Source organism: Psammomys obesus, unplaced genomic scaffold (genome assembly GCF_907164565.1).
Source record: "Psammomys obesus unplaced genomic scaffold, mPsaObe1.curated_primary_1811, whole genome shotgun sequence".
In the NCBI taxonomy this organism is placed as follows: domain Eukaryota; kingdom Metazoa; phylum Chordata; class Mammalia; order Rodentia; family Muridae; genus Psammomys; species Psammomys obesus.
In genome coordinates, this window is record NW_026590468.1 from 75,030 (window position 1) to 101,962 (window position 26,933).

Consider the following 26,933-nt stretch of genomic DNA (forward strand, 5'->3'; position numbering starts at 1 on the left):
TCCCTCTCCCTCTCCCTCTCCTCTCCTCTCCTCTTCTTTTTTCTTTTCTTTTCTCTTCTCTTTTCTTCTCTTCTCTTCTCTTCTTTTCTTTTGTGTTGTTTATGTGTTTCGCTTTGTACACCAGGCTGGCCTTGAACTTAGAGATCCACCTGCCTCTGCATTCCAAGTGCTGGGATTAGAGGGGTACCACAGCCCAGCTGACTGCATATTTGTGCACAGTGAAGGAATACACTGTCTGGGAGACTGAGCACAAACAGCTGTTCTAGCAAATGTTACTTGATCTAAGTCTGAGCGGCTTCTTGTGCAGACAGGGAGAGCCTGTCACCGTTCTGTATGGCACTCTGCAGAGTAATTGGGAAGAATGGTGATGGTTGTATGTAGACCTTTCATATCCATTGCCCTGTGACGTCACAACAGTCAGGCTTTTCAGCATTTTCAGAGCCTAGCCCAGGGTTCAGCTGCAGCTTACCACAATCCTGTAATGCTGAGCTCTCTCTAGGGATGCACTTGGCTTTTCCAGTTTCTGGTTTCGATGAAATTAAGCTTTCTGTCTTTGTTTGCCCATTTCTTTACCTTCCCCATTCTCATTGCTAAACAACTTTGCTTAGTTACATACAAGTGTTAGGCTAATGTAATGACTTTGTTGGACTTCTTTTTTAGTGGTGAGCCATTTCATTTTTCCATTTTATAAAATACAGCAGATTTTAAAGCGTTACACCAGTTGAACAGAATAATATTTAGGAAGATAAATTTCTTTTTTAAAAAGGACAATCATTGAAAGGTAAGAAAAGTGATTTCTCCCTACCACCCCAAAGAAATAGGAAAGGAAAAAGTGATACCAGGAGTATCTCAGAACCAGAGCTTGATCCACGCTCTGACTTCAGGCTCCTCTTTTCTTCTTCACTGGGGAGGGATTCGTTCCTTTTGTTCCTTGGCTGGCCTGCACTCAGTTTACAGGGATTGTATCTCCACGTAACAGAGTTGTTGGATACCTTTGGATCCAACTCTGTCTTTTCTCCACCTCAGAATCTTTTCTCTCCTCCCCTCTCTTTTATTTTCTATCTGTTGGCTAGGCAAGTTTCTACCACTTAGCTAAACTTTTAACTTCTAGAATTCCTTCCTAGTTTTCCTTTTATTCTCACCTTCTCACCATTTGCTGCTGAGACTAATATGGAAAAAAATCAGATGACTTACATTTCTTAGCATAAAAGTGTAATTGTTCATACCCTCAACTGCCTCCCCACTCCCTTTTCTTTTTAAAGCTGGAAGTTCGTGAAGATCACAGTAGCAATAAAGATTTCAAAGTTCAGTGTGATGAAGAAGAACTCAGGATTTACCAGCTAAACATTCAGATCCGGGAAGTCTTTGCCAATCGCTTTACTCAGATGTTTGCTGATTATGAAGTGTTTGTCATCCAGCCCAGCCAGGATAAGGAGTCCTGGTTCACCAACAGGGAGCAGATGCAGAACTTTGATAAAGTGAGTGACACCCTGCTGGGAGGTGCAGATGAAGAAGTGACTGCAAATGACTTTAGAAATGTCAAATAGAGAGACAGGCATGCAGATCATTACTGTTAATTGATTTACCTCTAGCCAAAGCCTCTCCCACCCCCCAACCCTTTTTATTGTTGTTTTCCTTGGTGGTGCTGGAAAGGACTCTCTGTGTTTAGGCAAAAGTGTATGTGTAGTTGAAGGTCAAGGCCCAGGAAATCTGTCAGAATCTCAGGAAATCTGAATTTTTTTGAGAGTTAACAAAGGGGAGGAGGGTTGTAGTTGGCTTTTCATAAAGACTTAGGGCTCTTCAGAGATTTGTCCCACTTCAGCCCTTGGGTGTGTTGCCTGTGATGGGAGGGGGGTGTTGCCTGGGATTGTCAAGGCTGCCATAGTCTTCTCTGTTGTCCACTGCCTCCTTCTGTTTCCACTAGGCGTCTTTCCTGTCAGATCAGCCTGAGCCCTACCTGCCCTTCCTTTCAAGATTCCTAGAGACCCAGATGTTTGCATCTTTTATTGACAACAAGATTATGTGTCATGATGATGATGACAAAGACCCTGTCCTCCGGGTCTTTGACTCAAGGGTAGACAAGATCAGACTGTTGAATGTTCGAACCCCTACTCTTCGGACATCCATGTACCAGAAGTGTACCACTGTGGATGAAGCAGGTAAGGCCTCCTTGGCATCTGGGACTCCATTGCTAACATGTACCTTTTCCTAAACATGTGCTTCTTTCTCCGATTTTGCCTTTGAGCATGTTATCACATGGCTTGCAATGCTACTCTTCTTCGTCGTTTTTTTTTTTTTTTCTTCTCTTCTTCATTTTATTTTATTTTTTAAAGTGAGGGTCTCTGTAACCCTCGCTATCCTGGAATTCACTATATAGACCAGGCTGGCCTCGACTCATAGAGCTGCACTTGCCTCTGCCTCTCAGCATCACCATGCTTTGCTTTCTTATTTTTGGTTTGTTTGTCTTTTGGTCTGAAATCTTTTTTGTTTGTTGTTTGTTTGTTTGTTTGTTTTTGAGGCAAGAGTCTCTCTTTACTGGCCTGGAACTGCTATATAAACCTGGATGGACCTTAAATTCCTGCTTCTCAGTCAGGATTCCCAGTCCTTTTCATCTTGTTTTACACTTAAATGGCAGCATTGGAATAGCTAAGCACTGTGAAGCAAGAGATCTGGTCACTTTGTGGCTCTACCTATGTGCCATAAGAGTGAGGCAGTCAGTTCTTAGCCCACCTATAATCCACCTGTGTTGAATTTGTAGCATGATTTGAGTTACTCTTTTCTGATAATCAAATACATAGTCTTGTGAGTCTATTGGAATATAGGGTTTAAGCTATGGAATGAAGAGCTAACTAGCCCTCATTTTAAAGGCTCTTTCAGAAAAAGAGGTGTCATAGCATCACTTGAAGCAGCTATGTGCGTTGTTTTCAGAGCACCAGAGATCTCAGCACAGACACTAGAGAACATGCTTCTTGCCACTGGCCTCATGTCCCTCCTTTGAGACTGTTCTGGACCTTGTTTAGGCTTCCCCTCTGTGTGCTCCTAGGGCAGTTAGCTGAGATACTTGTAAGAATTACAAGCTCATGCTTTTTATCACTTCCCCCTGATGGGGCTGCCTTGCCAGGCCACTGTGGAAGAGGATGTGCTCTGTCCTGATTCGACTTGATATACTGGAGAGGGTAGGTGGGGTGGGGAATGCCCTTTTCAGAGGAGTAGGGGAAGGAGATAGGGGGAAAAAGGAGGGAGAGTGGGACCAGGAGGAGAGGAGGGAGGGATCTACAATTGGGATGCAAAGTAGATAAATAAATTAATAACAATAATTACCACATATATTTATAATTCTTAGGGACTCCTGTCCCTCATTGCCTGATGGCCAGTGTTTGGAAGTCACATTTTATCTGTTTGTTTTTCTGTTAGTATGTATTTCAAGCAGGAGGGTAAAAAATCAGTCTGTTTACTCAATCTTGGCTAGAAGTAAAAGAGTAGTTACTTCTAAAAAAAAAAAAAATTTGACTTGTAATTTATTTATTTATTTTTTATCTCACTCAGAAAAAGCAATTGAGCTGCGCCTGGCAAAAATTGACCACACTGCAGTTCACCCACATTTACTTGACATGAAAATTGGACAAGGAAAATATGAACCTGGCTTTTTCCCTAAGCTACAGTCTGATGTGCTTTGCACTGGGCCAGCCAGCAACAAGTAAGTAAATCCTAGAGATTGCCCAACCCAGCCACGAGACACAATAGTCACTGGCATCCAGAGTTTAAGCTAGAGTTGGTATACCTGAAAGATCTCAGGTTTTGTTTTTTTTTTTTTAATATTTTGTTATTTTATATGTGTGAGTTTTTTGCCTTCATCCATGTCTGTGCACCACTTGTGTGCCTGGAGGCTAGAAAAAGTCATTGTATCTTCTTGAGGTGGAATTACAGATGGTTGTGAGCCACCATGAGTGCCTGGAATTGAACGCAGGTCCCCTGGAAGAATAGTTAGTGCTATTGAGCCATCTCTTCAGGCCCCCCAACCTCAGTATTTTTAAAAACAAGTGTGCACACGACCCAAACTATGTAGGCAATGTCTGTCAGCTTTTATTTCCACTGTACAAATTGGATAACTCTGTTACAGATTGGATATTCTCAGGATTTGCAAGCAGCCAGACTTCATGTGGGTGAAAATGACCTCATATCTGAACCCCATTTATCAGCTATCTAGCTTTATGTCCTCGAAAAGCCCGACATGAAAGTTGATAACTTGGCTGGATGATTCTTTTTCAGTTTTTGGAGATGAGGGAGTATCAAGTCCCAGACAGTTGTGTATCTGCATGTCAAGTTTTGGTAGATATGTTAAGACAAATTAATGTCTCATTCCTTGGTGACTGTTTTCTTTTGTTCAGTCACTTAGTTTTTAGCTGCTCATTCCCAAGGACTTTGTATTGCCTCTAGTGCTTTTTCTGTGCTCACCATTAGCTGCCGAGACATTGTAGTTTTCTCGTGTAAGTTGGTCTTAAGTGGATTTTTCCCCTTTAAAATTTTTTTTTTTTCAAGATAAGGTGTCTCTGTGTAGTTCTGGCTGTCCAAGAACTGGCTTTGTAGACCAGTCTGGCTTCAAGCTCAGAAATCTGCCTGCCTCTGCCACTTGAGTACTGGGATTAAGGCTGTTTTTTGAGACAGGGTCTCTCTCACTGTGTATACCAGGTTGGCCTAGAACTCACAGAGTAGTGAATATTCTTTTTGTTTGTTTGTTTGTTTGTTTTTGTTGTGTTTTTTCAAGTCAGGGTTGTTCTGTGTAGCCCTGGCTGTCCTGGAACTCACTCTGTAGATCAGGCTGACCCCAAATCCTGGGATTAAAGGTGTGTGCACCACCAACCAGCAGTAGTGAGTATTATTAATGGCCTCTTTTGATATTGTCAGGTGGACAAAAAGGAATGCCCCTGCCCAGTGGAGGCGGAAAGACCGGCAGAAACAGCACACAGAACACTTGCGCTTAGACAATGACCAGAGAGAGGTACGACACCTTACAAATGGCAAGGGATCCTTCCGTCATGAGGCACTTGCCTTTTCTGTCATTTCTTTGAAGTTTAGTGTTATTCATTCTCTCAGCAATGACCTCTCCCTGTTGAGAAGGGTTTACTAGAGTGTGGTGTCTTTTTCACACGACAGCTAACTAGATGCCCCTGTATATTCTGTCCATACTGACTCCCTGTTGAGTGTAATACAAACTTTAGAAGATGCAAGACTGAAAATTGGGAGAGATTCCTTTAAAATTTGGATTTTTTTGTTTTAGTATGGTAGGAAAGGAGCCAATTTTATTAAAATACAAAAGAGGAACATGAACTGGGGTCAATGCTGTGAATCTGAGGACTTTTTCCTGGTCTTTTCTGTATCTCAGGTGACTGTGATGTTTAGTTTTCAATTCCAGCTTGACACAATCCAGAATCACTTGGGAAGGAGTTTTAGTGTATTGTGGGATTGTCTAGATTAGGTTGGCCTGTGAGCATGTCTGTGTGGGATTGTCTTGATTACCTTAATTGACATGGGAAGGTTCTCTTGCTCTGGGGAGGACACCATTCCTTGCACAGCTGATCCTGAATTGGGTAAGAGGAAAGAAGCAGACTGAGCACTAGCGTGCTTGCTATCCTTGCTCTGTGATGATTGTGGGCGAGGTCAGCTCCCTCAGACACCTGCTGCTGCGGTTGCCCCGATAAACCAAAATGTGCACTTTGAGTCCAGATAAACCCTGTCTACCTTAAGTTGCTTTTTCAGTTTTATGGCAGCAATAGAAAAGATGGAGTGGACTTGACTTTATTTTTTCCCTTTATGTGAATAAGGAGAGGGATGGTGTCCTAGTTACTGTTCTGTTGTGATAAAAAGGCAATACAACCAAGGCAGTTCTTATAAAAAGTAGCAGGCATGGATGGCTAGGCTTTTTGGCTATGTTACTGGTTTCTTATACCTACCATCCTCCACCCCAGTCCCTTCCAACCCCCAACACTGGGTAGCCAAGAAAGAAGGTTAGAGGGGAAAGGAGGTATAGCTCTCTTTAGACTACTTCCTTCTGACTAGAGTCATCAAGTTCTTTGTGGCAAGTCCAATCTTCATTGTTAGAATATCTCCGACCAGCAATCCAGCAACAGCAAAAGTAGCAGCAGGAACCACCACAGGCCCACTCGAGGCGCTCACATTTATACCTTCTCAAAATTCCAGATGTAAACTGTCTGCGGCTGGCAAAAATCACGCCCTTCCTAGAGCAGGAAGACAAATCATAGTTAGCTGCTATGGACAGTTTGAAGCCCCATATCCTATACCTGGGATTAAAACAAAAACATATTCACACAACTGTTGGCATACTTTTAGAAAAACTTGTTTATTTTTTTTGGTATCTTTCTCCCTATTCCACCCCATTCCCTTCCAACATCCCAACACCAGCCAGGAGAGAGAAAGGGTTAGCGGAGAGGGGGCTCGCAGTTCTCTTAGCCACTTCCTGCTGGGTTAGTGTTGTCGGGTTCCTTGGGGCCAGTCCAGTCCTCATTTAAAGAGATCTCCAACTTCTTGTATCACTGCAATAACAGCAACTGGAGCCAAAGCGGGAAGCAGCAGCAGCAGCAGTAGCTGCTGCTGTTCTTTCTCGGATCCTCACACACTCTTGGCTCTGGCATTTATTCTCTCTCCAGAGTCCTCAGATTTAAACTCTCTGCACCTGGCAAAGAGCTTCTCTCAGAGCCCGCATGAGGCCAACAGTCTGCTGCTGTGGACCATTTGAATCAATCCCACATCCCATATCTGGGACCAAAACAAAAACATGTTTATATTCACAACATATAACATAACTGGGTTTTTAAAGAAAGAAAATTTTCACTACTGGCACGTCCACCCTATGGACACGTGCATGTGTGTGCCACATGCACGTGTGAAAGTGCCTCTTGTGTCTTTAAATCAAAGGTAATTTATTATACTCATGCCAACAACATCAGAAATTGTATTATTTTGGCTTTCCCCTTTAGTACAAGAATTGCACTTAAATTTCCTGCTCTCATGTATATTTGAGCCCAGTCATAGACAAGGAAAGAAGTGTGGAGTACAGGAGCCCACCAGTACTGTGCATGGATATAAAAGGTCTTTGCTTTGTTTGCTGTAGAAGTACATCCAGGAAGCCAGGAATATGGGCAGCACCATCCGTCAGCCCAAACTGTCCAACCTCTCTCCATCAGTCATCGCCCAAACCAACTGGAAGTTTGTAGAAGGACTCTTGAAGGAATGCCGCAACAAGGTGAGCTGGGGACACTCCTGAGTGTGGTCATTTCCCATGGCAGCAAAAGGGAGATCATTGCTTGGCTCTGACCACTATTCTTTTAATTGAAGAAAGTGTGTGTGTGTGTGTGTCACCGTCACCAGAAGAGGGAATCAGGTCTCCTGAACCTTGAGTACAGGCTGTTGTGAACTGCCCAATGTAGGTTCTGGGACCATGCCCAAGCCCTCTTAAAGAAACAGTACAGGCTCTTAACCCTGAGCAATTTCTTTCCTAGCCCCTGAGTTTAATCTTTTTTTTTAAACTGATAGTCATGCTAAGTCACTTGTGATTTTCCAATATAATGTTGACACGTTTCTTTAAAGATTTCGTGTTCCTCAATCATCTTTGAGGAACAAAGATGATTGTTGTTACATATTTACAATAAAGCATTTGCAGATTTGTACTTGAAATTTGTCCTTAGTAACTTACCTGCTTCTTTGAGAGTTATTTCAGATTTATTTCTAGGTTATATGTGTGCTTGAAGGTTTGTTCAGTAAGTGTGAAAATAGGGGAATATCAGAGGTCGGCATGAGCAAAAGATTTTATTCAACTATTTTCATCTCATAAAGGCAAAGGTTTGAATCCAGAGTAATAAAATCCCCTGCTAGGGGCACATGCTCATAGCTGTGTTTTTTACTTCCTTCTCAACTGGACTTTGAAAGCTTGCATTCCCCGTACCCTGACCTACATGGCTGTAAATATGCTGTCCCTGGGACTACTTCATCTCATCTTTCCCAGCCCAGTGCATGTGCCATGCAGCTGCTACAGTCCTCTGCAGTTGTGTGTGATTCTTTGTACTCACTCTGGTGACCTGTCCTACTTAACCTATTCCTAGACCAAGAGGATGCTGGTGGAGAAGATGGGTCGGGAGGCTGTGGAGCTGGGGCACGGGGAGGTGAACATCACCGGTGTGGAAGAGAACACCTTGATTGCTAGCCTCTGTGACCTTCTGGAAAGGATCTGGAGCCATGGGCTACAAGTGAAACAGGTAATGGGTCTAGCCTCTAGTTTCACTTACTAGTCTCCCCGTACCTGTGGTTTTCAGCCTTCCTAATGCTGTGACCTTAATACAGTCCCTCATGTTGTGGTGACCCCCAACTATAAAATATTTTCGTTGTTATTTCATAAGTGTAATTTTGCTACTGTTATGAATCATAATGTAAATATCTGATATGCAGTATATCAACAGCTAAACAAATGTGAGTTCAACGTTTCTTTTTCTAATAAATAAGTAAGGTTTATACATCTGTTTTATAAAACCTGCCTTTAAAAAATGGCATCTTTTGTCAAGAGGTGGTGGCACAGTCCTTTAATCCCAGCACTGACGAAGAGGCACGCTGATCTCTGAGTTGGAGGCCAGCCTAGTCTACAGAGAGAGTTCCAGAAGGATCAAGGTCAGCTTGATCCTCTACTGTTGACCTGTGTCTGAGGTAGAGCAGAGAGAGGGAGCTCAGGAAACAGAAAACGTGTTAATTTTACAGTCCTAGTAGAAATGAGGCTCCCTCTGACAGTCAGTCATCGGAAGATCTTAGATCCCTGAGAAGTTGAGTGTTTGGTTCTTGCTACATAAATACTCAGAGAATGTCCTTATTTCAGTGAAGTACTTTTAAGTGGTAGTCAAAGCAGCCATCTTTTATTTTCAAGTACTTGTTTTGAAGTAAGGTCTCACGTAGCCTGGGCTGGCTTTGAACTCCATATGTATTCAAGGATGACCTTTGTAATAATATATTTAAAAATGCCATATTCAACAGATCTGAGATGAGAATTATTACGGCAGGAGTGGGGAGAGAGACACAGAGACATAGAGACAGTGGGAGAATGTAGGAGAAGAAAGAAAAGAGTATGGGGTGAGGTGTCTCATTGGGGAAAGCAAAGAGGGCAATAGGGGAGAGGAGAGAAGTAAGAGATGGGCTCCTGGCAGGCAAGCTAAGCAACCTAGAAGCAGAACTGCCTATATGCTAACATTCCTCTCTTTTCCTATAATTAAAAAAAAAAAAAAAAAAAAAAGGAGCTAGGTGGTGAGGCAGGAATGAGGACTTCGGATTGCTTCTCATGCAAGGCAAATTAAAATATATAAATGTTAAGTTCATTGGAAGCAGCTCTTGGTTGCCATACAAGGGGTTGAGAGAGAGAAAGAGAAAAGAAAGAAAAAAAAAATGTAAAAGCACCAAAGTGTCTGGATTATGTGGTGGGGAGGAGGGGAAGCCCTGCCCTGGAAAGTTCAGGGTAGAGGGTTGGGGAATGCCAGCCATGCCCTGCAGCAGATAGGGACTGAGGAATGCTGGGAGAACCTGGAGCTCTTTGTCCAGGTCCTGAAGCACACCATTCCAGCCTTTTGTTGATAATAAATGGATAATGGGTGAAGAAATCAATCGTCTTTAGCTACTTCCTGCTGACACTGTGATGTGGAGGCCAAAAGTCTGAATTGTTGCCCGAGTCCAGGAAGAACGGGTTGTTTTATTTGCTTTCTAGGATCTGAGAACATCTGCAGCGGGGAGGGAAAATACAGGTCTGGCTTGATGCAGTCTGCAAAGTTAGACTGGAGCACTTGTGGGTAACTGTTTTAGCATTGTCTTGGATGTAGGAAACACCTGGCAGGGTACTGGAACATATATATGGGCAGAAGACATTTGGGAAAATTTTTTCTTTTAGGTGTACATTTGAAACTTTTGGGAGAGTGAGCAGAGATGGAAGGTTTGGAGTGAAGAAGAGAAAAAAACCTAGGAACCTCTTTTTACCCAATTGTTGGCAGTAATTGAAACATTTCTGTTTTGGATCTTGTCATCTAAGGGATATTGAGGCCAAGTTTGGTTGCAGAGGCATGTAAGCTTGGAAGCTCATAAATCAGGTGCTAGCTGTAGGGAATTGAAATTGCCTAGGAGACACTCAGAGGAGAGTCTGGGGGTACAATGGAAGATGCAGTTCCCATGGGGGAAGAGAGGGAAGTAAATTAGTTCTGCCAGACTCCAAGGCATCCCCCAAAGTGCAGGAAAGCCAGAGATGAGATGGTGGAAGCTGGCAGAGCAGGTTGTCTTGAGCTGTGCCGGGGCCATGTGGCAGATGCTTGGGAGATGCAGCCTCACCTAGTACTAGGATCCTCCATGCATGAGGAAAGGAACCCTGAAACCATGTTGGTAGAAAAGATTATTCACCCAGGGAACGGTGTCTGTATGAGGGTTGGTGAGAAGGACTAACCATAGCCTTGGAGGCCATGTTTGGGGGTGCCTCTGTTTCTCAGCAAACCAGAGACGTGCTGGGTGACGCCAACTATGGAGGGGAACTTACCAATCAGCCGTGCTGGGTGCAGGAATACAGTGATAGGGTAGCCAGAAAAGGGGAGTCCCAAAACTAGGGAAAGGGGGTGGGTATCCCACCCTCTGATATAGGCAATCGGCTGTTGGTTGGCAGTACTTATCTGGACTCCAATTGACCTGAGTGGTGGACTCAGGTGGATTTCCTGTAGCTTACAAGAATCCCTTTTTAATTTTTCAAAGGAGGTAAAACTTTAGCACGTTAGCATCACCGTTGTAATCTGCAGTGAAATGTGCAGTGTAGAAAAAGTAGACATACACATTTGTGTTAACAGCATAAACACTCTTTAAGGTGAGCTCTGGAAAGGTCTTCTGTGAAGTAGAAGGGGAAAACTCACTTGATCTTGATCTTTAGTATGATTATACCTCATGGTAGAGAGGCTGCTTCTCTCTCTCCAGAAGACTGGATGTACATAAATCCAGCACAATGAAAAACAACTTTTAAGTCTATACTTAAAGACAAACCAAAGGAGATTTAAAATCTTGAACTTGGAACCATGATAGTGGGACATATAGTGGAATGTTTTTATCAGGATTAGACTAATAAGAGCTCTAGTGATAAATGTCAAAGCTCTGGACAGTTAATCCAACAGTAGCATAGCAACAGGAAGAAATATGAAGCATTTTTATCTATTTAGGATACCTTAAATCACCTTAAACCTTCAACCTTTATAACTTGCGTTTACCAACCATAAAACACCTTTCTTAGGCCCTCAAACATTTTCTTATATCCTCTTAACTTAAACTTCTGTATTCTTAGGCCTTGGTATCTAATGAGACACAGGTGAAACTGATGAGAGTAGTTGTTATAAAGTAAGTTCTTTTAGCTAAAGGAAGTAAAAAGTTACATCTGAGACCTGTGGTGTTTTTTGTTTTTGTTTTTGTTTTTTTGAGTCTGCTAAGAAAGCAGACTGTGTTTAAACCTGACAGTTTCATCTCTATGGGTGAGGCTTAAGGTCTGGTGTTAGCCATCAACGTAATCAGAGACCTGAGAAGGATAAATTGTAATGTAAGTGAATCTGTTTATCAAAATGACAGAGATGATGGTGCGTCCACAGTTCACTACCTAGACCAGTTGTCCCAGGTCTTCATGGCAACACGGGTAGACAGTCTGGTCATCAGGTGCAGAGGACAAGTTTTTTCCTGTGGAAGGAAAACATGTGAGAGATTTATCTCACCTTGTTATCTGCAACGTGAGACAGTAACTCATTGGGCATCCAGTTTATCCACAGTTGAGGTTGGGCCTTATCAGTGGGCCAGTTGGGGCAGTCTAGTCCAGTGGTTAGCATACCACAGTCCAGAATTGAAGTCATCTGTCGTTGCGCCCAAATCTTCGCAGAGACTTTGGGCGCTACTGCTAGGATTTGGGACTCTCTGTCATAATAAGCTTACAATCGTTAAATGCCGTATTCAGCAGATCTCTGACAGGTTTGAAGGCTAGCATATTTGGGTTAAGCAATCTATGTCTATATTTAGTTATCTGCTCTAAACTATACCTTGCAAACATAGAACAGAATGCTATGATCTGTGATTATGTTTTATTTTGTAGGTGTTTGAGGACCATGTCTATCTTAAATAGATCTTAATTTCGTTAAGTTGAGAGCACTGTAAGTGCTACTATAGACATGCACCACACCTGGTTTGTGCAGTGCTGGGAATCAGATCCAGGGTTTCAAGCATTCTACCATTGGATCAACTTCCCTTTCTTTCTTTCCTTCTTTCTTCCTTTCTTTTGTTTTTTTATTTTTGTTTGTTTTGTTTATTTTGAGATAGGGTTTCTCTGTGTAACCCTGGCTGTCCTGGAACTCTGAGCTCTGTCGACCAGACTGGCCTCAATCTCAGAGATCTGACTGCCTCTGCCTAAGAATGCTGGGATTAAAGGCATGCACCACCACACCTGGCCCTATTTTAAACTTTTTTTTTTTTTTTGATTAATTTATTTTGTGTCTGGGGACTTGTATGTATGTGAGAGAGGAGGGTAGAGGAAGATCAGTGGACAATTTGTAGGACTCCTTTCTTTCTCTCACTTTTCTTTTTTCTGCTGTTTGAAACGTAAGGATTGAACTCAGGTCCTCAATCTTGGTGGCAGGATTCTTTATCTGCTAAACCACCTTGAGTAAATGGGCCTTGAGCTCACTGTGTGACTTACTGTAGTAACTGTGTTGCTGTGTTGACCGAAGATAGAGTTCCAGTCTATAAGGAGGGCTTGTTTGCTGTTGCAGTGACGAGATGAGTACAAGTGAGTGAAGTAGAGCCCTGGCATTGGGGCAGTCAGAAGGTGTACTTACAACCGCTGACACACAGCTCGTCTTCCTTTCTGCCAAGGCCCAAGTCCAGACAGCACCTAGGAGTCTGAGGCAAAGGAGCAGGCTGCCACCTAGTGCCTGAGCTCGGTTGGCCACCTGAGAACTGCGGTCTCTTTACAATCATCCTTCTTACAATCATCCTTCAAGACGCCATGACTCATGTGGGATGCACATGTCTGTGCATGTGTGCACTTGGAGACCTCAGGCATTTATTTTCATTTTCTTTTTGAGACAGGGCCTCTCTATGCAGCTCAGTTCTAGCACCACATAAATCCCTATTGTAGCAGCTTATGCCTATAACTTCAGCACTCCAGAGGTAGAGCCAGAAGGATCCTCATGTTTGTACAACAAGCATTTTATTAATTAAGCCATCTCCTCAGCCCCCTAACTATCATAGATAATAAATATTTCAGATTCATGATCTTGCTACTTACTATGTGATTAATAAAAAAATATACTATGCATTACATTAGCAACAGAACTTATAATAATCTTATAAAATCTTTCAGTTTTATATTTAATGGAAATAGTAATAATGATAGGTGCTACTGTTAAGCTTCAAACTTGGGACAGGTGGCTGAGGTGCCTATTTAATGTATCAAAGTGTGCCTGCCTCCAGAATTTACGAAGAAAAAGTAATGGTGGTGAATGTTTCTCTGATGGGGAGGAGATTCACTGGGCAGCCAGTACTTGGTGAACTACAGGCCAAAGAGAAACCCTTTCTTAAAAAACAAAGTTGGAGAGCTGCACTAGATGACATACATCTTTAATCCCAGAACTTGAGAGGTAGAGACAGCTGGATTTCTGTGAGTTGGAGGCCAGCTTAATCTGCAAAGGGAGTCCAGGACAGCCAGAGCTTTGTTACATAGAGAAATCGAAAAACCAAACCGAGCAAACAACCAAAAAAATCTCCCAAAAAAACCAAAATTGGAGCTGGGCATGGTGGCACATAATTTAATCCCAGCATTTAGGAGGCAGAGGCAGAGAGAGTAGAGGCAGAGGGGAGGCAGAGAGAAAGCCAGAGAGAGAGGAAGAGGCAGGGAGGCAGGAGGATCTCTGTGAGTTGGAGTCCAGCCTGACTTACTTATTGGAGCCTGCAACTAAGGGTAAGATGCATTGAAATAAGATAGGAGATTTAGAAGTTGTTAAGTAGACTCTCATAGGCTAGGTATATGTTTCTGAAGGGAAGAGCTGATCTTTCTCCGCCAGAGCGTTTAGAGGTTGTCTTTTACATTCTTATTCATGTGTCCTTACCATACCCTTTTGGATATATCCTATCTCCTTTGTAGTCTAGTTGGGAACCATTTTAGCTTTTTGTTATCTTTCATTCTGTTTCTCCTGGATTTTAGTAGAGGACATATTTATGTACATTGTGTGTATTGGAGGGGATTGAAACCAGGCATAACACTGATACTTTAAGTAAAAATTGGTGTTTGCATGTTGAACATTGTAAAAACTGTTTCTTCCTCCCATTGCTTCCAGGGGAAATCAGCTTTGTGGTCTCATCTGTTACATTATCAGGAAAACCGGCAGAGAAAGCTCACATCAGGAAGTCTCAGTACCTCAGGTAAGGTCTGTGCACTTGTGCAGATAATGTCTCAGCTCACTTTGCCATTCCTCACTAGAATGGTCATCCCTCTTCCCCTTTCCAGGACAGTAAAGCTTTTGCTTTGCATGGTTTCTGTTTTAAAAGAGTGTTTGTTGTGGAGTTGGAGAGAGATGGCTCAGTGGTTAAGAAAACTTGCTACACTTAAAGAGGACCTGGGTTGGGTGCCCAGCACCCACTTGGTAGCTCACAGCATTTATTGCTCTAGTTCCAGGGGACCCTACACCCTTTTTTTCAGGAACAAATGCAGTGCACATACATTTGCAGGCAAGGCATTTAATACATATGAAAGAAAAATAAAATAATTTTTAGTTCCCAGCACCCATGTTGGGTGGATCACAACCACTTGTAACTCAAGCTCCAGGGGATCAAACTTCTGGTCTCCATGGGTACTGAAACACACAGTGTCCCATTCACAAATAAAGATAAAATAAATCTTAAAAAACAAAACAAAAAACCATGGAGCCGCCACGCTTGCTGAAATATAGAGCTTCACTTGTATCACAGTGATGTTTGCAGACCTTGTGATGAGTAAAAGGGTCTAGGAAAACCTGTTTTATTTTCAAAAATGGGCTCTAAATTAAAAATAAAAAAGTGAAATTGGGTTTTATTATGGTCCTGGTGTTTGCAAGAAGCTGGTTTTCCTTTTCTTTCTTTTTTTTCCTTTTCTTTTCTTCTCCTCTTCCTCCTTCTTCTTTTCTTTTTTTTTAGCATCTTTTATTTCTCTGACATGAGCATGGAGGCCAGAACAGGTAATAATCTCTCTGGAGCTAGAGTCGGAGCCAGTTGTGAGCCAGCATGTGGTGTGGGAATTAACCCTCTGGTCTTTTAGAAGAACAGCCAGTGCTCTTAACTGCTTAGCATTCTCTCTAGATCCCCCAACCCCCACCCCACAAAACAAAACAAAAGCAAAACCATAAATACAACCTGGAGTTTGGAGGGATTCCAGGACCATCTAGACTAGCCTCTTTACTTTATGAGAAAAAAAAAGCTGGTCTCAAAAGGATCAGGATTGATGTGAGATCATGCAGTAAATTAATGAAAAACAAAATGGGTCCTTCATGCCACCCAGAAGTGTCCCTTCCCGTACACACATTGTTTCCTTTGATCTCTAGGCTTCAATGAAGTCCCTTTATACCACCCCTTCTTCCTGTCTGCCAGAGGGACTTTACTTTCCTTGGCTATAAACAGGTCTCACTGGAACTTGCTATGTAGACCAGCTGGCCTAGAACTTACTGAGATCCATAGTCTCTGCCTCCCAGTGCTGGGATTAAGGTGTACAACACTACTCTTAATTGGCTATTATTAACAGTAAAGGTAAATTCAAATGGAATTTTAAAAAGTGGACATGAACTTCATGCCCTTGAAGTAGTCTCTTAAGTAGCACTAGATGTGAGTAGAAAATTGGTTGAAGACCAGGGACAGGCATTCCTGACATAGCCTATGAGGCGATTTTGGTGTACTTTGTGGGTGTGTAAATCCCCACAGTCTTCTTAGGAAGGCTATGACAGTTACTGGTAAGGGATAAACTACAGCAAAATATCCTCACCAGCTTGATAATGAAAATAATAAGCTTTAAACATAGGGCCTGGCACCAGGTAAGAGATTTTGGTCCTTCCTTCTGGAGGACTGAAGCATTTTGGAACATTCTCTCGGCTCTTTTGAAGACAGAATTGGAAGTAAGTGGTAGCTCCAGGTAGAAGTACTGTTTTTCTGGGTCATGATATATGTGGGTATGATGAATTAGGAGCCAGGAAATCTGTGCTCAAGTTTCTTCTACCACAAAATAAACTTTTCCAAAGACAACCTCTATTATGTGGTTAGGCAGTCTTACCCTCTTTGGCTTATTTTTACAGATCATTCAACATTTAAATAATGTGCAAAAGTATAAAATCTGATCTCTGTTGGAAACTTAAGAATATTTGTGAAAGGACTGTTTAAGGTATTCATAATGGAACAATCTGTTGCTGTAGGATTTTTTTTTTTTTTTAAATTTAAGATGTGAGAGAGCCATTCGCTATTTGGATACTCAGATCTCTTTGGAGATGACCATCTTTGTTGTTCCAGGAATACTTGTTGATTCAGAACGGAGAAAGTCTGATGCCAGTGCTGTCATGTCTCCCCTGAGGATCTCCCTAATTCAGGATATGAGGTCTGTCTGTGTTCACTCATAAATTAACCACTAAAGTCTTGTCTCACCTGGTATTTGGGTGTGATGCTTAGTCCACAAGATCTCAATGACTGTTAAAGCATTTCAACTGATTCAGCTAACTAGGAAATCTTTGCTCTTGGTCTTTGTATAGTTTATAAAAAGATGGTTTTCCTGGCATTTTGGAGACCTCTACCAGGAGAAAGAACATAGGAGAATATCTCACAGCCCCAGGGCTTGGATTAGCAGGGCTTGTTGAAACCTGTACAGTCCGTTCTCTCTCCCAAATATGAGAAGGCTATCTGGCAAAGCCACATGGAAGAATGAGAGAGACTCCCTGGGTGGGATAGTGCTGGCTGTCTTACCTGGCTTGTTTGGCCCACAGGTGAGCCTGCCACAGGGAGTTCATTTCCTGCCCCACCCTACACTTTTTCCCTTAGGCACATCCAGAATATTGGGGAAATCAAGACTGATGTGGGAAAGGCCAGAGCATGGGTACGACTGTCCATGGAGAAGAAGTTACTCTCCAGACACCTGAAGCAGCTTCTTTCAGACCATGAGCTCACCAAGTAAGGCCACTCTACTTGGAGTAGAACTGGGCTCCAAGATTGTCGGGGAGACTGGGAACTGGGGTTGCGGAAGGCAAATTGAGCATGTTACTAGAGCAGTGTCCAGTCACCCTCAAGCTGATGACAGTGTCCCCAGTGACCCGCCCCTCCCTGTAACAACAGAGGCACATTTCTGTTTTCTGCTTCCTCTTTCTAAAACCATTGGTGTTCCTCCTCTTTTGGCCATGAGGCTTCTTTCCTGTCCTGAGAAACAAAGGGTTAGAGAATTAATGGAGACTTCTGAGTTACGCCTTATCACTTCTGAGCCTGAGGCCAACCTAGAGCAGGCAGTTCCATTCCCTTCTTCCTTGACTGAGTCTCCAGAGCTTCCAGACAGCACCCTAGACCTCTCCCTCCACACCCACCCTTAGGGTAGGAAGGCATCCAAGATACTTACACTTCCCAGAGCCACCAAACTCACAGTCCCCTGTGTCTGTCTGTCCCCCATTGTTCCAAACCAAGGAAGGAATGGAAGGTCCTTTCCTTCTCTGGTTCTCAGATGATTCACCTCTGTCTTTTCAGATACAGCACATATGGCTCTTGTTTTTTGTTTTCTTTTTTGGTGGTGTTGAGAATTAAGTACCTCATACATGTTAGGCAAATGTACCATTTAGCCAGTAAGTCTTCAGCCCTAATCTTGTCTTTTTAAAAACTGTAGCCCTATTGGAAAAATTAGCTTAAATTTCACTCAGCATACAATACTTTCTGACCTGATGCTCTGATCCTTAAAGTACTCCATGACTAGAAAATGAGACTTGCTTCTGAGAGAACCAGAACACCCCTAAAGGTCACCAGGAACTAGGCCAAAGGTCACCAATTCCAGAAACAAGGTCATAAGATTCCCTATGGAGGAACAGCCTGAGGATAACCACAAGAAGTTATCTTATCTCAGGGTGGGGCATTTGTGCTGGGCAGCCCACTGACCTAACATTCCTGAGAGCTACAGACAGCTCACTCAATGTTATGTTAGTTAGCCAATCGCTCTGTAACAAGCTTGCCCCTGCTGAATGTCACCCAGTCGAGTAACTATTAAACTGGAAATTCCTGGTCCTTCCTCGAATCCCAATAAAAACCCTCTTCTCTGATCCACTTCGTGGTGATGGTGGAGAGATCCAAGCTTAGGTCTGAATCTTTGCTCTTTGCTCTTGCATATATGGTCTGGGGACCTTATGATCTGGGCACAGCACTCCCACAGAGTGCACTCTGGAGCATAACTGCATCAAGCATAGTCCATTTGTCATTGCTACAACAGTGTTGGATATTTTATAAAGAAAAAAACATTTACTTATTTCCCAATAAATGAGATGCTGGAAGTCCAAGATCAGATAGCTACATTCATTTAGCCTGTGGCAAGAACTTCCCCAGCTACATCACATCATAGAAGAGGTAATCACCACACGCAGAAGGGACACAGTGCATGGAATGGTGTTGCTTTATGAGAACCTGCTGTTTTCATGGGAACTCACTCCACAAGACCAGCATTAACACCTGCTGAGAGTGATGCTCCCTCACCTAATTATCTTCCTTTAGGTCTGACCTTTCAGTATTTTTTCACTTCAATCTCACCACTCTGGGGCCCAAACTTGAGTGCATGAGTCTTTGAGGGAGTCAAACCATGCCCAACCCATATCCCCCTCCATCCTGTATCCTCATCTTTCTCCCAGTTTACTGAGGGCTTCAGCCATGCCATGTGTTCCTCCTTTTCTGGTGTCTTCAGTTGTTCCTTGTTCATCTGTATGATTCTATTGCCATCCTCTCTTCAACTGCCATTTCCTTTAGGACCTAGTGAGAAGTTTCCTTTACCAGATTTTCTTGGACTCCTGAGCCATTTGTCCTCCAGGCAGGCCTTTCCTTTGCCACAGGATTTGTTGGTCCTTCCTTTACCACTTGCATGCTACATTACCTAATCCTTTGCTGCTTAGTTAAGTTTGCTTACATTGAAAAGCTGAACTGTGTGCCTTTCCTAGTGCTGAGCATGTTGCATAATATTTAGAAGGAACCAACCTATGTCTGTAAAGTGTGCCCTTGGCTGCCAAGTAGGAACACAACAGCCTTGGAAGAGTTCGTATTGATGGACTAGCCTTTGGCATTTTCAGCTAGCTTTCAAGACTGTATGGAGCTTGTGGACTTAGGGAGGTGGAAGCCCCTCACTCATGAAATTCATTGAGTATAAACTCTAGAGGAACAAATTAACTCCCCTGTTGTGAGTCCAGATCTCCTTGACCTCTCCACGGTGACTCTTGTTGTATAGTGCTCTCCTTACCATGATGCCTGGTACTATGTAGTGCCTCCTTTACCTCGAAACTGCTATGACGTTGTATGGCTGCAATCATCCTACAGTCTTCTGCTCTTTTTTTTTTTTCCCTTTACAAAATTTCAATATTCGTTTAGTGTTGTTCTGCCCAGTTCACGAACCCCAAAAGACCAGGAATAAACAGACTCCACTGTAAATACATGAGGTTCTTTTTATTATAAATCATTACAAGCTGCAGCTTGGGCCCACACCTCCCAGCATGCCCAAGGCAGGGGCGATTCCTGCCTGGCAAGCATCTATTGGTCGAGATGCTACATTTTGAATTGATTGGCTATAGGAAGGTTCCCAGATCATTAATGACCAGGTGTCCCTCCCTAGGGGGATGGGCCAGTTTCCTAGCAACTGTATCTCTAGTGGGAATGCAGTAAGGCAGTCCTTCCCCTCAGGGCATTACTAGACTTCTCCACCCACCTAGTTCAGGCCTTAATTAATAATAGCTGCTAATTTTTAATCTTTTTGGTCTCTCTCTCTCTCTCTCTCTCTCTCTCTGTGTGTGTGTGTGTGTGTGAGAGAGAGAGAGAATTAGAGGACAGCTTTTGGTGTCTCTTCTGTCCTTTTACCATGTGGGTCTCAGGGTAGAACTCAGGCCTTCAGATTTGCCAACAGGCCCCTTTACTTAGCCATCTCACCATCTGCCTCCTGATTTCTTTCTCCTGCTCTTCAGAATGTGGCCTCGGTAGTCTTCCAGCCTCTGCACACAGCCATGTGTCTGTCTTTGTCTTGCTTGCTCTGTCTCACTTGGTGGTTTCACCACTCACTACTTCAGTCACTCTAAGCAGATGACTCCACCCCTGAAGTTCTTTCCATTCTTCTGAGTCTTACGTGTATTCTGTTCAGATTTAGGAATGGCTTGTAGAGAGTAGAAGCAGGCTTCACATCATGTGGTTAACTTCCTTTTCAGTTTTGCTATGCTGCTACTGTTCTATCTGAACAGCTTAACATCTTCCCCACTCTCTTTCAACATCCATGATCCAGAATAAAGTCAGTTTTGACTCCACTGTTCTGCCTTCCATAGAGAGGCTAAGTTCTTAGCTCCTCCCTTTGCTGGCTCTTTTCTTTTTCTTTTTTTAAATAATATATTTATTTTTATTGTATGTGCATTGGCCTTTTGCCTGCATTTATGTCTGTGTGAGAGTGTTGAGATTCCCTAGAACTGGAGTTACAGACAGTTGTGAGCTATCATGTAGGTGCTGGGAATTGAACCTGGGTCTTCTGTGAGAAGAGCCAGTACTTAACCACCCAGCCATCTCTCCAGCCCTGGATCCTTGTTTTTTTGGTGCTCTGCTCTATTTTAGTCATCTTTCTCTTTTCAACCTCCCACCACACTAACTAAACTTCCTAAAATTGGCCATATTTCTCTCTTTACTTCTAGGGCAAAATGCAGAAAACTGTAATTTAACAAAGCAGATTGGAGGTCTTTAGCCTGAGGATGTAAGCCTTTATTTCATTCTAGCCTAACTTTCCAGCTCTCTTGCTCCCTGATCATTTTGGGACTCTCAAGTCTAACCACTCTCATTTCCACACATCCTTTTTCCTGTTATTTAGAACATCTGTCTGGGGTTATGCTGCCCTGTAGACTCTCTTGATCTAGAAAACATTGCAGGACTATTGAAGCTCAGTGTTCTTAAATTCCCAGAAAGAGACTTTCATCTATTAAATCATTATATGTATACCCTCTACCCCTATACCTGGGCATTTACCCAATTTATTCTATCACTTAGTAGAGTCTGTTTGAGGGCAGGCACTCCCTTTCAGACCCATGGGTGCTTTATAACTTCCCTGGATGCTGGTGATTGTAGTATGGGCAATTAGGATATTGAGGGCCTGAACATTGTGCCCCCAGTATCCCCTTTATTTATGGAAGGTGTCATTGTTGTCAAGCTGTGGAGGGCTTAGAAGTAGGCAAAGGAACTGGCTTTTGGTGTTCTGACCCTTCCTTGTAAGCTGAGTTTGAGGTAGGAACAGGGCTCTGTCCTGCATCACCTGAAAAGTGGGGTTTTGACTTAGCTGTTGGGTCTATGGAAGGTCAGAGCTGTGGTCTGGTAATGAATGGTCACCGCAGACCTCTTGTCAGTGGTGAGTACTCATGGCCATGCACTGGGACAGCAGCTTAACTAGAAGCAGAGAATGTCTGTTTTATTTGATGGACTTGTTCAGTCCATGGTTCAGAAAAGGAGAGTCCATGACCTGTCCCACATGACAGTATAGTAACACCAGCATGTGATTTTGTTGGACCTGCTGTGGATTAAGCCTCTAGCCTCAGCCACACTGATGGGCTGGTTTTCACCCATACTGCTGTGGAAGTGAACACTTTTAGCTTTTCTCCTCTCATCGGCTGGGGATTGATGTTCTGATGTCTTGCCCTGCCTGACAGGAAGCTGTACAAGCGTTACGCCTTCCTGCGCTGCGATGATGAGAAGGAGCAGTTCCTCTATCACCTGCTCTCCTTCAATGCAGTGGACTACTTCTGCTTCACCAACGTCTTCACTACCATCTGTGAGTAGTTCTGCTCTGCTCCCCATGGCCTGCTCTAGCCAGACGTCATAAACTCACCCAGGCTTGTCCTCTCCTTTGTACTTTATTTCCATCTATTTATTTATTTGTTTGTTTGTCTGTTTATTTAAATTTTTAAGAAAGATTCTTACTATGTAGCCAAGAATGGTATCATGCAAACCAAACTCATGGTAGTCCTCCTGCCTCTGCCTCTTGCATGCTGGCATACACCTCCATGCCTGGCCTCCCTTGTATTTTCTGTTTGCCTTGTGCTTCCACAGGGAGAAGTAAGGAAGAACAGCTCCTTCTCAATGGCTGTTTTCTATGAACTTTCTGTCCTCATCCCTTTGCTTGTCAGATGTTAGTCAGTGTTGTTCCATGCACTGCTCTTGCGACCTTCCACTCTGCATACTTCTAAAGAATCCCCCTTTTGTTTTAGCCTGAGAGATGTCTCAGCATCCCAGATTTGGAGCAGCCCTTCCTGAAGGGCTCTTCTGGAGAGCTCTTCCTGAAGTAGTAGAAAGAATTTCATATGACAGAAGGTGATTTAGACCAGGCCAGCCTTGCCCCAACTTACTATATTTCTGTGAGTTTGACCCCGCAGTGGGCCTCACTCTCCTACTTTCAGAGGAGGATGGTTCAAAATACTCTAAGGTCTTCCAGCTTCATATTTCTGTGGTGCCACAATTTTTTCATTTGGTAGCTTTTGAAAGTGCTCCATAGCTAGTTCTCTGGCCAGCCACCCACTGCTGCAGCAGCTCATGCTCTTGTTTCATTTTCTCCCAGTCCTCCTTCTCAGACACTAGGGCTCTGCACTTGGTTGGAGTAGTACTGAGCTGGAATTAAAAGATTGAGGGGAAACTGTTTTCCTCTCTGTGCCCTGCAAAAGAGAGGTGGCAGCTGTGTAGACTGCTAAGATAGGTATTACTGTTATGTTGCTGGGCTCATGAGCGGAGAGACTGCAGAGTACTCTGAGATGGAGTTGGGTACATTTAAAGCTGAGCCTGCAGATAGGCTTGGTTTCTTTATTGGGTGGTAACCCTGGGAAGAGTGAGAGCCAGGCCAACATTTGAAGCAGCCCTGGAGCTCTGCTGGCAACAGCACAGCAGGAGTTGTAATCATTCCAGTATGCTTGGAGCAGGTCAGGGTCCCTTCCCTCAGGTGTGAGAGATTCCCAATTCCCACCAGCACCTCTATGGCTTCTCTAAACAGTGATTCCGTACCACATTTTGATTGTACCAAGCAAGAAGCTGGGGGGCTCCATGTTCACCGCCAACCCATGGATCTGTATATCTGGAGAACTGGGTGAAACACAGATCCTGCAGATCCCTAGGAATGTACTAGAGATGACTTTTGAGGTATGTGATGTTTGGGTGTTCTAACCCAAGGCTCTGTGGGGACCCAAGTTTGTAATAGCTGCTGTGGAAGTTTTCTGTAGGATATCATGGAGGCCTTGTTCACAGCCTCAGTGGACCTGTTCTGAGTCAGTCTGAGGCCAGGACCAGGGCTGACCTGAAGGGAAGAGTCTGCACCCTGTACATAGTCACTGACTGGAAGGGGTTTGTTTGTCAAAACTCATATACTTTCTTGCTCTAGGGTGCATAAAGGGGTTGGGTGGAGTGTTGGGGAATTCCCCAGAGTTCTTTCAGCTGTTACACACAGTTACTTGTTAAGCCTCAGGACCAACCTGGAGTAGTTCCACCCCAGATCCTGCTCTTCCTCTAAGGCCAGCATGTGCTTTCTCAGCCATGAACTGTCTAGGACACAGTGGGGGCTGGCAGACCTAGCAGTAAGTGGAGTTGTGAGCTCTGTCCTATAGATGCTAAGCCAGGGGCAGGCAGCCAGTCAGACCTGTGCCTCCAAGGATTGCCACTCTTTCCTCCTGCTTTTCTGACCTGGCTCCTTTTCTTTACTCCTGTAGTGCCAGAACCTGGGGAAGCTCACCACTGTCCAGATTGGCCATGATAATTCTGGGCTGTATGCCAAATGGCTTGTGGAGTGTGTGATGGTCAGGAATGAGATCACAGGACATACCTACAAGTGAGTGACCCTAAGTGTGCACCCGAGGGCTATCTTTGGTAATTGAGTATGAGCTTCTCAAGGAGCCTTTTAAGGTTTGATAGTAGAGGTAATTTCCTTTTGGCTCTGCCTTGTATACTTGAAAGATACGGGATGGTTTCCAACCTAGTAAACATATCTGACATTGCTGGACACATGTCCTAGGCCACCCAAGCCACTTAGGTAGTTCTGGTGATAATACACTGTGGAGCAAAGTGAGCCTGGGAGCCCCTAGTGTGGTTTTGTGACCTGTGCTCTTGGATTGGCTTTGTTGATGGCACTGCTGAGCAGCAAGGGAGAATGCTGGAGGAATGAGCAGCTCTCACAAGCCATTGATTTACCTCTAGGTTCCCATGTGGCCGATGGCTGGGGAAGGGTATGGATGATGGAAGCCTGGAGCGTGTGCTCGTTGGGGAGCTGCTCACTTCCCTACCTGAGGTGGATGAGAGGCCTTGTCGGACTCCACCGCTTCAGCAGTCCCCCAGTGTCATCCGGAGACTTGTAACCATCTCACCCAACAATAAGCCCAGTGAGTAGGAGGGAAGTCTGGGAATTTGCAGATTTCTGAGAGCCGTGGCCCCAGTCTGTGCAGCTGTCCCAGGAGCCACCACTGCTGACAATGCTACCTCCTCTCTTGATTATCGTGTGTTTGTGGCCCTTGCCTTGGAGACCTGGAAGGAATGTCTGATGACCTATCTTATTTTTCTGTGTTCCTGTCTGTCAGGGAGAGGATTCATTTCTGGCCTCCTCCTTCCTGGTGACTGTTCACAGGCAGTCATGGCTCTTTTAAGGAAAACAAGAATTCCAGAGTGAAGTGGAGAGTAAACCAGGCCAGCATCTCATAGAGACAGAGCTCTCTTAGCTTTGACTTTGGCCCCTAAGAGGGGAAAGAACTCTCTTTGGGAAGAGTCTCTGCTTCTTGAGTTCTCACTATCCTGCTTCTCCCATGGCTTATTCCCCGTGTCCTGAAGTCTCCTGTTGGTAACCTCTGAGATTGATGTCTGCTTGGTTTTCTCAGAGCTGAACACTGGGCAGATCCAGGAGTCCATCGGGGAGGCAGTCAATGGCATTGTGAAGCATTTTCATAAACCTGAGAAAGAGGTGAGTCTTCCTGCCCTCCAGCACAGAGCCTTCTGAGTAAGACAGAATCATTTTGATATTGCAGTTACCTTGTTACACTTTTCAACATCCTGTGCTATGGCTAGTTCAAAGTCATCAACAGGTCTGCTGGGATATCCCAGGCTAGCCTGCAACTCATTATGTAGCCCATCTTGGTCTCCAAGTTGTGGCAATCTTCCTTCCTCCTCCTCCTAAGTGCTGGTATTATAGGCACATATTACCATGCCCAGTCAGAGTCCATTTCAGCATATGCCTTGCCTACTTTGGGATGGGCAGACTCCTTCCCCAGAAGCCTTTGCCTCAGTTGTTTTCCCACCATATTGTTAAGTAAGTGGACTCTAGGGTCCCCCTGTAAACACAACCTCTTCCTGTCTTTTTCTGGATTTGCTTGTGTCTACTACACTGGCTTTGTACCCTGCTGGTGAGTTTCCTGTGTGCGACCCCACTCCATCACATGCCCTTTAGCAGGTCTTCACTGAAAGAGAGTGCCAGCCACTCTGGTTGGTGGTGGACAACAGACAAGAGCCTTGTGGTCATTTGTGTCCTCCTGGCCTGGCTGTGGGTTTAAGGGTGTAGTGGTAGGAGGGCAGCTCAGCTGAGCTCTGCCTGTCACTTACCCTGTTTTCTTTCTTAGCGTGGCAGTCTAACACTGTTGCTTTGTGGAGAGTGTGGTCTCGTTTCTGCCCTGGAACAAGCTTTCCAGCATGGATTTAAGTCACCTCGGCTCTTCAAAAATGTCTTCATTTGGGATTTCCTGGGTGAGCCGCTCTAGGGTTCAAGAGTAGGAAAAGAGTAGCATATAGATAATGAAGGTCTTTTCTGTAGCATGTGGTCTAGCTGTGGAAGCCAAATCAGGCAGTTAGGGCAGCTGCTTGTTTACCCTGGTTTTCCTGAAGGGAGCGACAGGAGTGCCCCAATACCATGCTCGTGCTTTGTGAACCTTTAGCTCCTGAGAACTTGACAGAGATTCCAAGCTTCTCTTGTCTAGAGCAGGGTTAGCCCCAAATCTTTACCTTCTGTCCCTATAGATCCAGAAGGACAGTTGAGAGTATTGGATCCCAAACCTTGTGTGGTTCCCACTGGAGAATTTTATGTCGGAGACAATCCTCAGAGCTTTCTTGTTTCTTCACACCAAGGAAAAGACCATATTTAGGACTACATAAATAAATTTTAAGACTAGGGATTATTTTTAAATATGCCCATGTTCACTGACATGAGTATACTTGCTTTATTCTCTTGAAGTTGACTATGTGGGCTTGGAGAGTGCCACAGCAGGTGGCCTGTAGGACAGGTTTTGAGGAGCCATTGGCAAAACTTTCCTGCTTTTCACAGAGAAAGCACAAACCTATTATGAGACGTTGGAGCAGAATGATGTAGTCCCAGAGGAAAATTGGCACACGAGGGCCCGCAACTTCTGCCGCTTTGTCACTGCAATCAATAACACGCCCCGGAACATCGGCAAGGATGGCAAGTTTCAGATGCTGGTGTGCCTGGGAGCCAGGTACTGCAGGGCCCAAGAGTGTATGGCAGCCAACAGTCACATGCTTCAATAGGTCTGTCATGCAGGGTGGGCATTGGCTGCTGCCCAGGTACCTTGGAGGGTTTTTTTAGGCTATTTATTTTCTTCCTTATCTTGTGTGTTTGTGGGGAACTGTGAAGTAGAATGTGCATCATTAAAGATAGAGGC

The 26,933-nt window shown here is 44.0% G+C and overlaps 1 protein-coding gene across 4 annotated transcripts in view; it reads left to right on the forward strand.

Annotated features, from left to right (window-relative positions):
• Dennd5a (DENN domain containing 5A) overlaps positions 1-26,933 on the forward strand; it is a 69,153-nt gene that overhangs the window by 40,011 nt on the left and 2,209 nt on the right. For 3 of the 4 annotated variants that reach the window (XM_055607435.1, XM_055607438.1, XM_055607436.1), the window contains 16 exons: positions 1,263-1,478; positions 1,925-2,159; positions 3,547-3,697; positions 4,906-4,999; positions 7,130-7,261; positions 8,118-8,270; positions 14,382-14,466; positions 16,573-16,657; positions 17,095-17,223; positions 21,951-22,072; positions 23,282-23,427; positions 23,991-24,109; positions 24,475-24,656; positions 25,146-25,228; positions 25,881-26,004; positions 26,579-26,747. In XM_055607435.1, coding sequence (XP_055463410.1) covers positions 1,263-1,478; positions 1,925-2,159; positions 3,547-3,697; positions 4,906-4,999; positions 7,130-7,261; positions 8,118-8,270; positions 14,382-14,466; positions 16,573-16,657; positions 17,095-17,223; positions 21,951-22,072; positions 23,282-23,427; positions 23,991-24,109; positions 24,475-24,656; positions 25,146-25,228; positions 25,881-26,004; positions 26,579-26,747 — 2,225 coding nt within the window. The remainder of the gene's footprint in view (positions 1-1,262; positions 1,479-1,924; positions 2,160-3,546; positions 3,698-4,905; positions 5,000-7,129; positions 7,262-8,117; positions 8,271-14,381; positions 14,467-16,572; positions 16,658-17,094; positions 17,224-21,950; positions 22,073-23,281; positions 23,428-23,990; positions 24,110-24,474; positions 24,657-25,145; positions 25,229-25,880; positions 26,005-26,578; positions 26,748-26,933) is intronic. The other variant, XM_055607439.1, reaches the window with a different exon arrangement.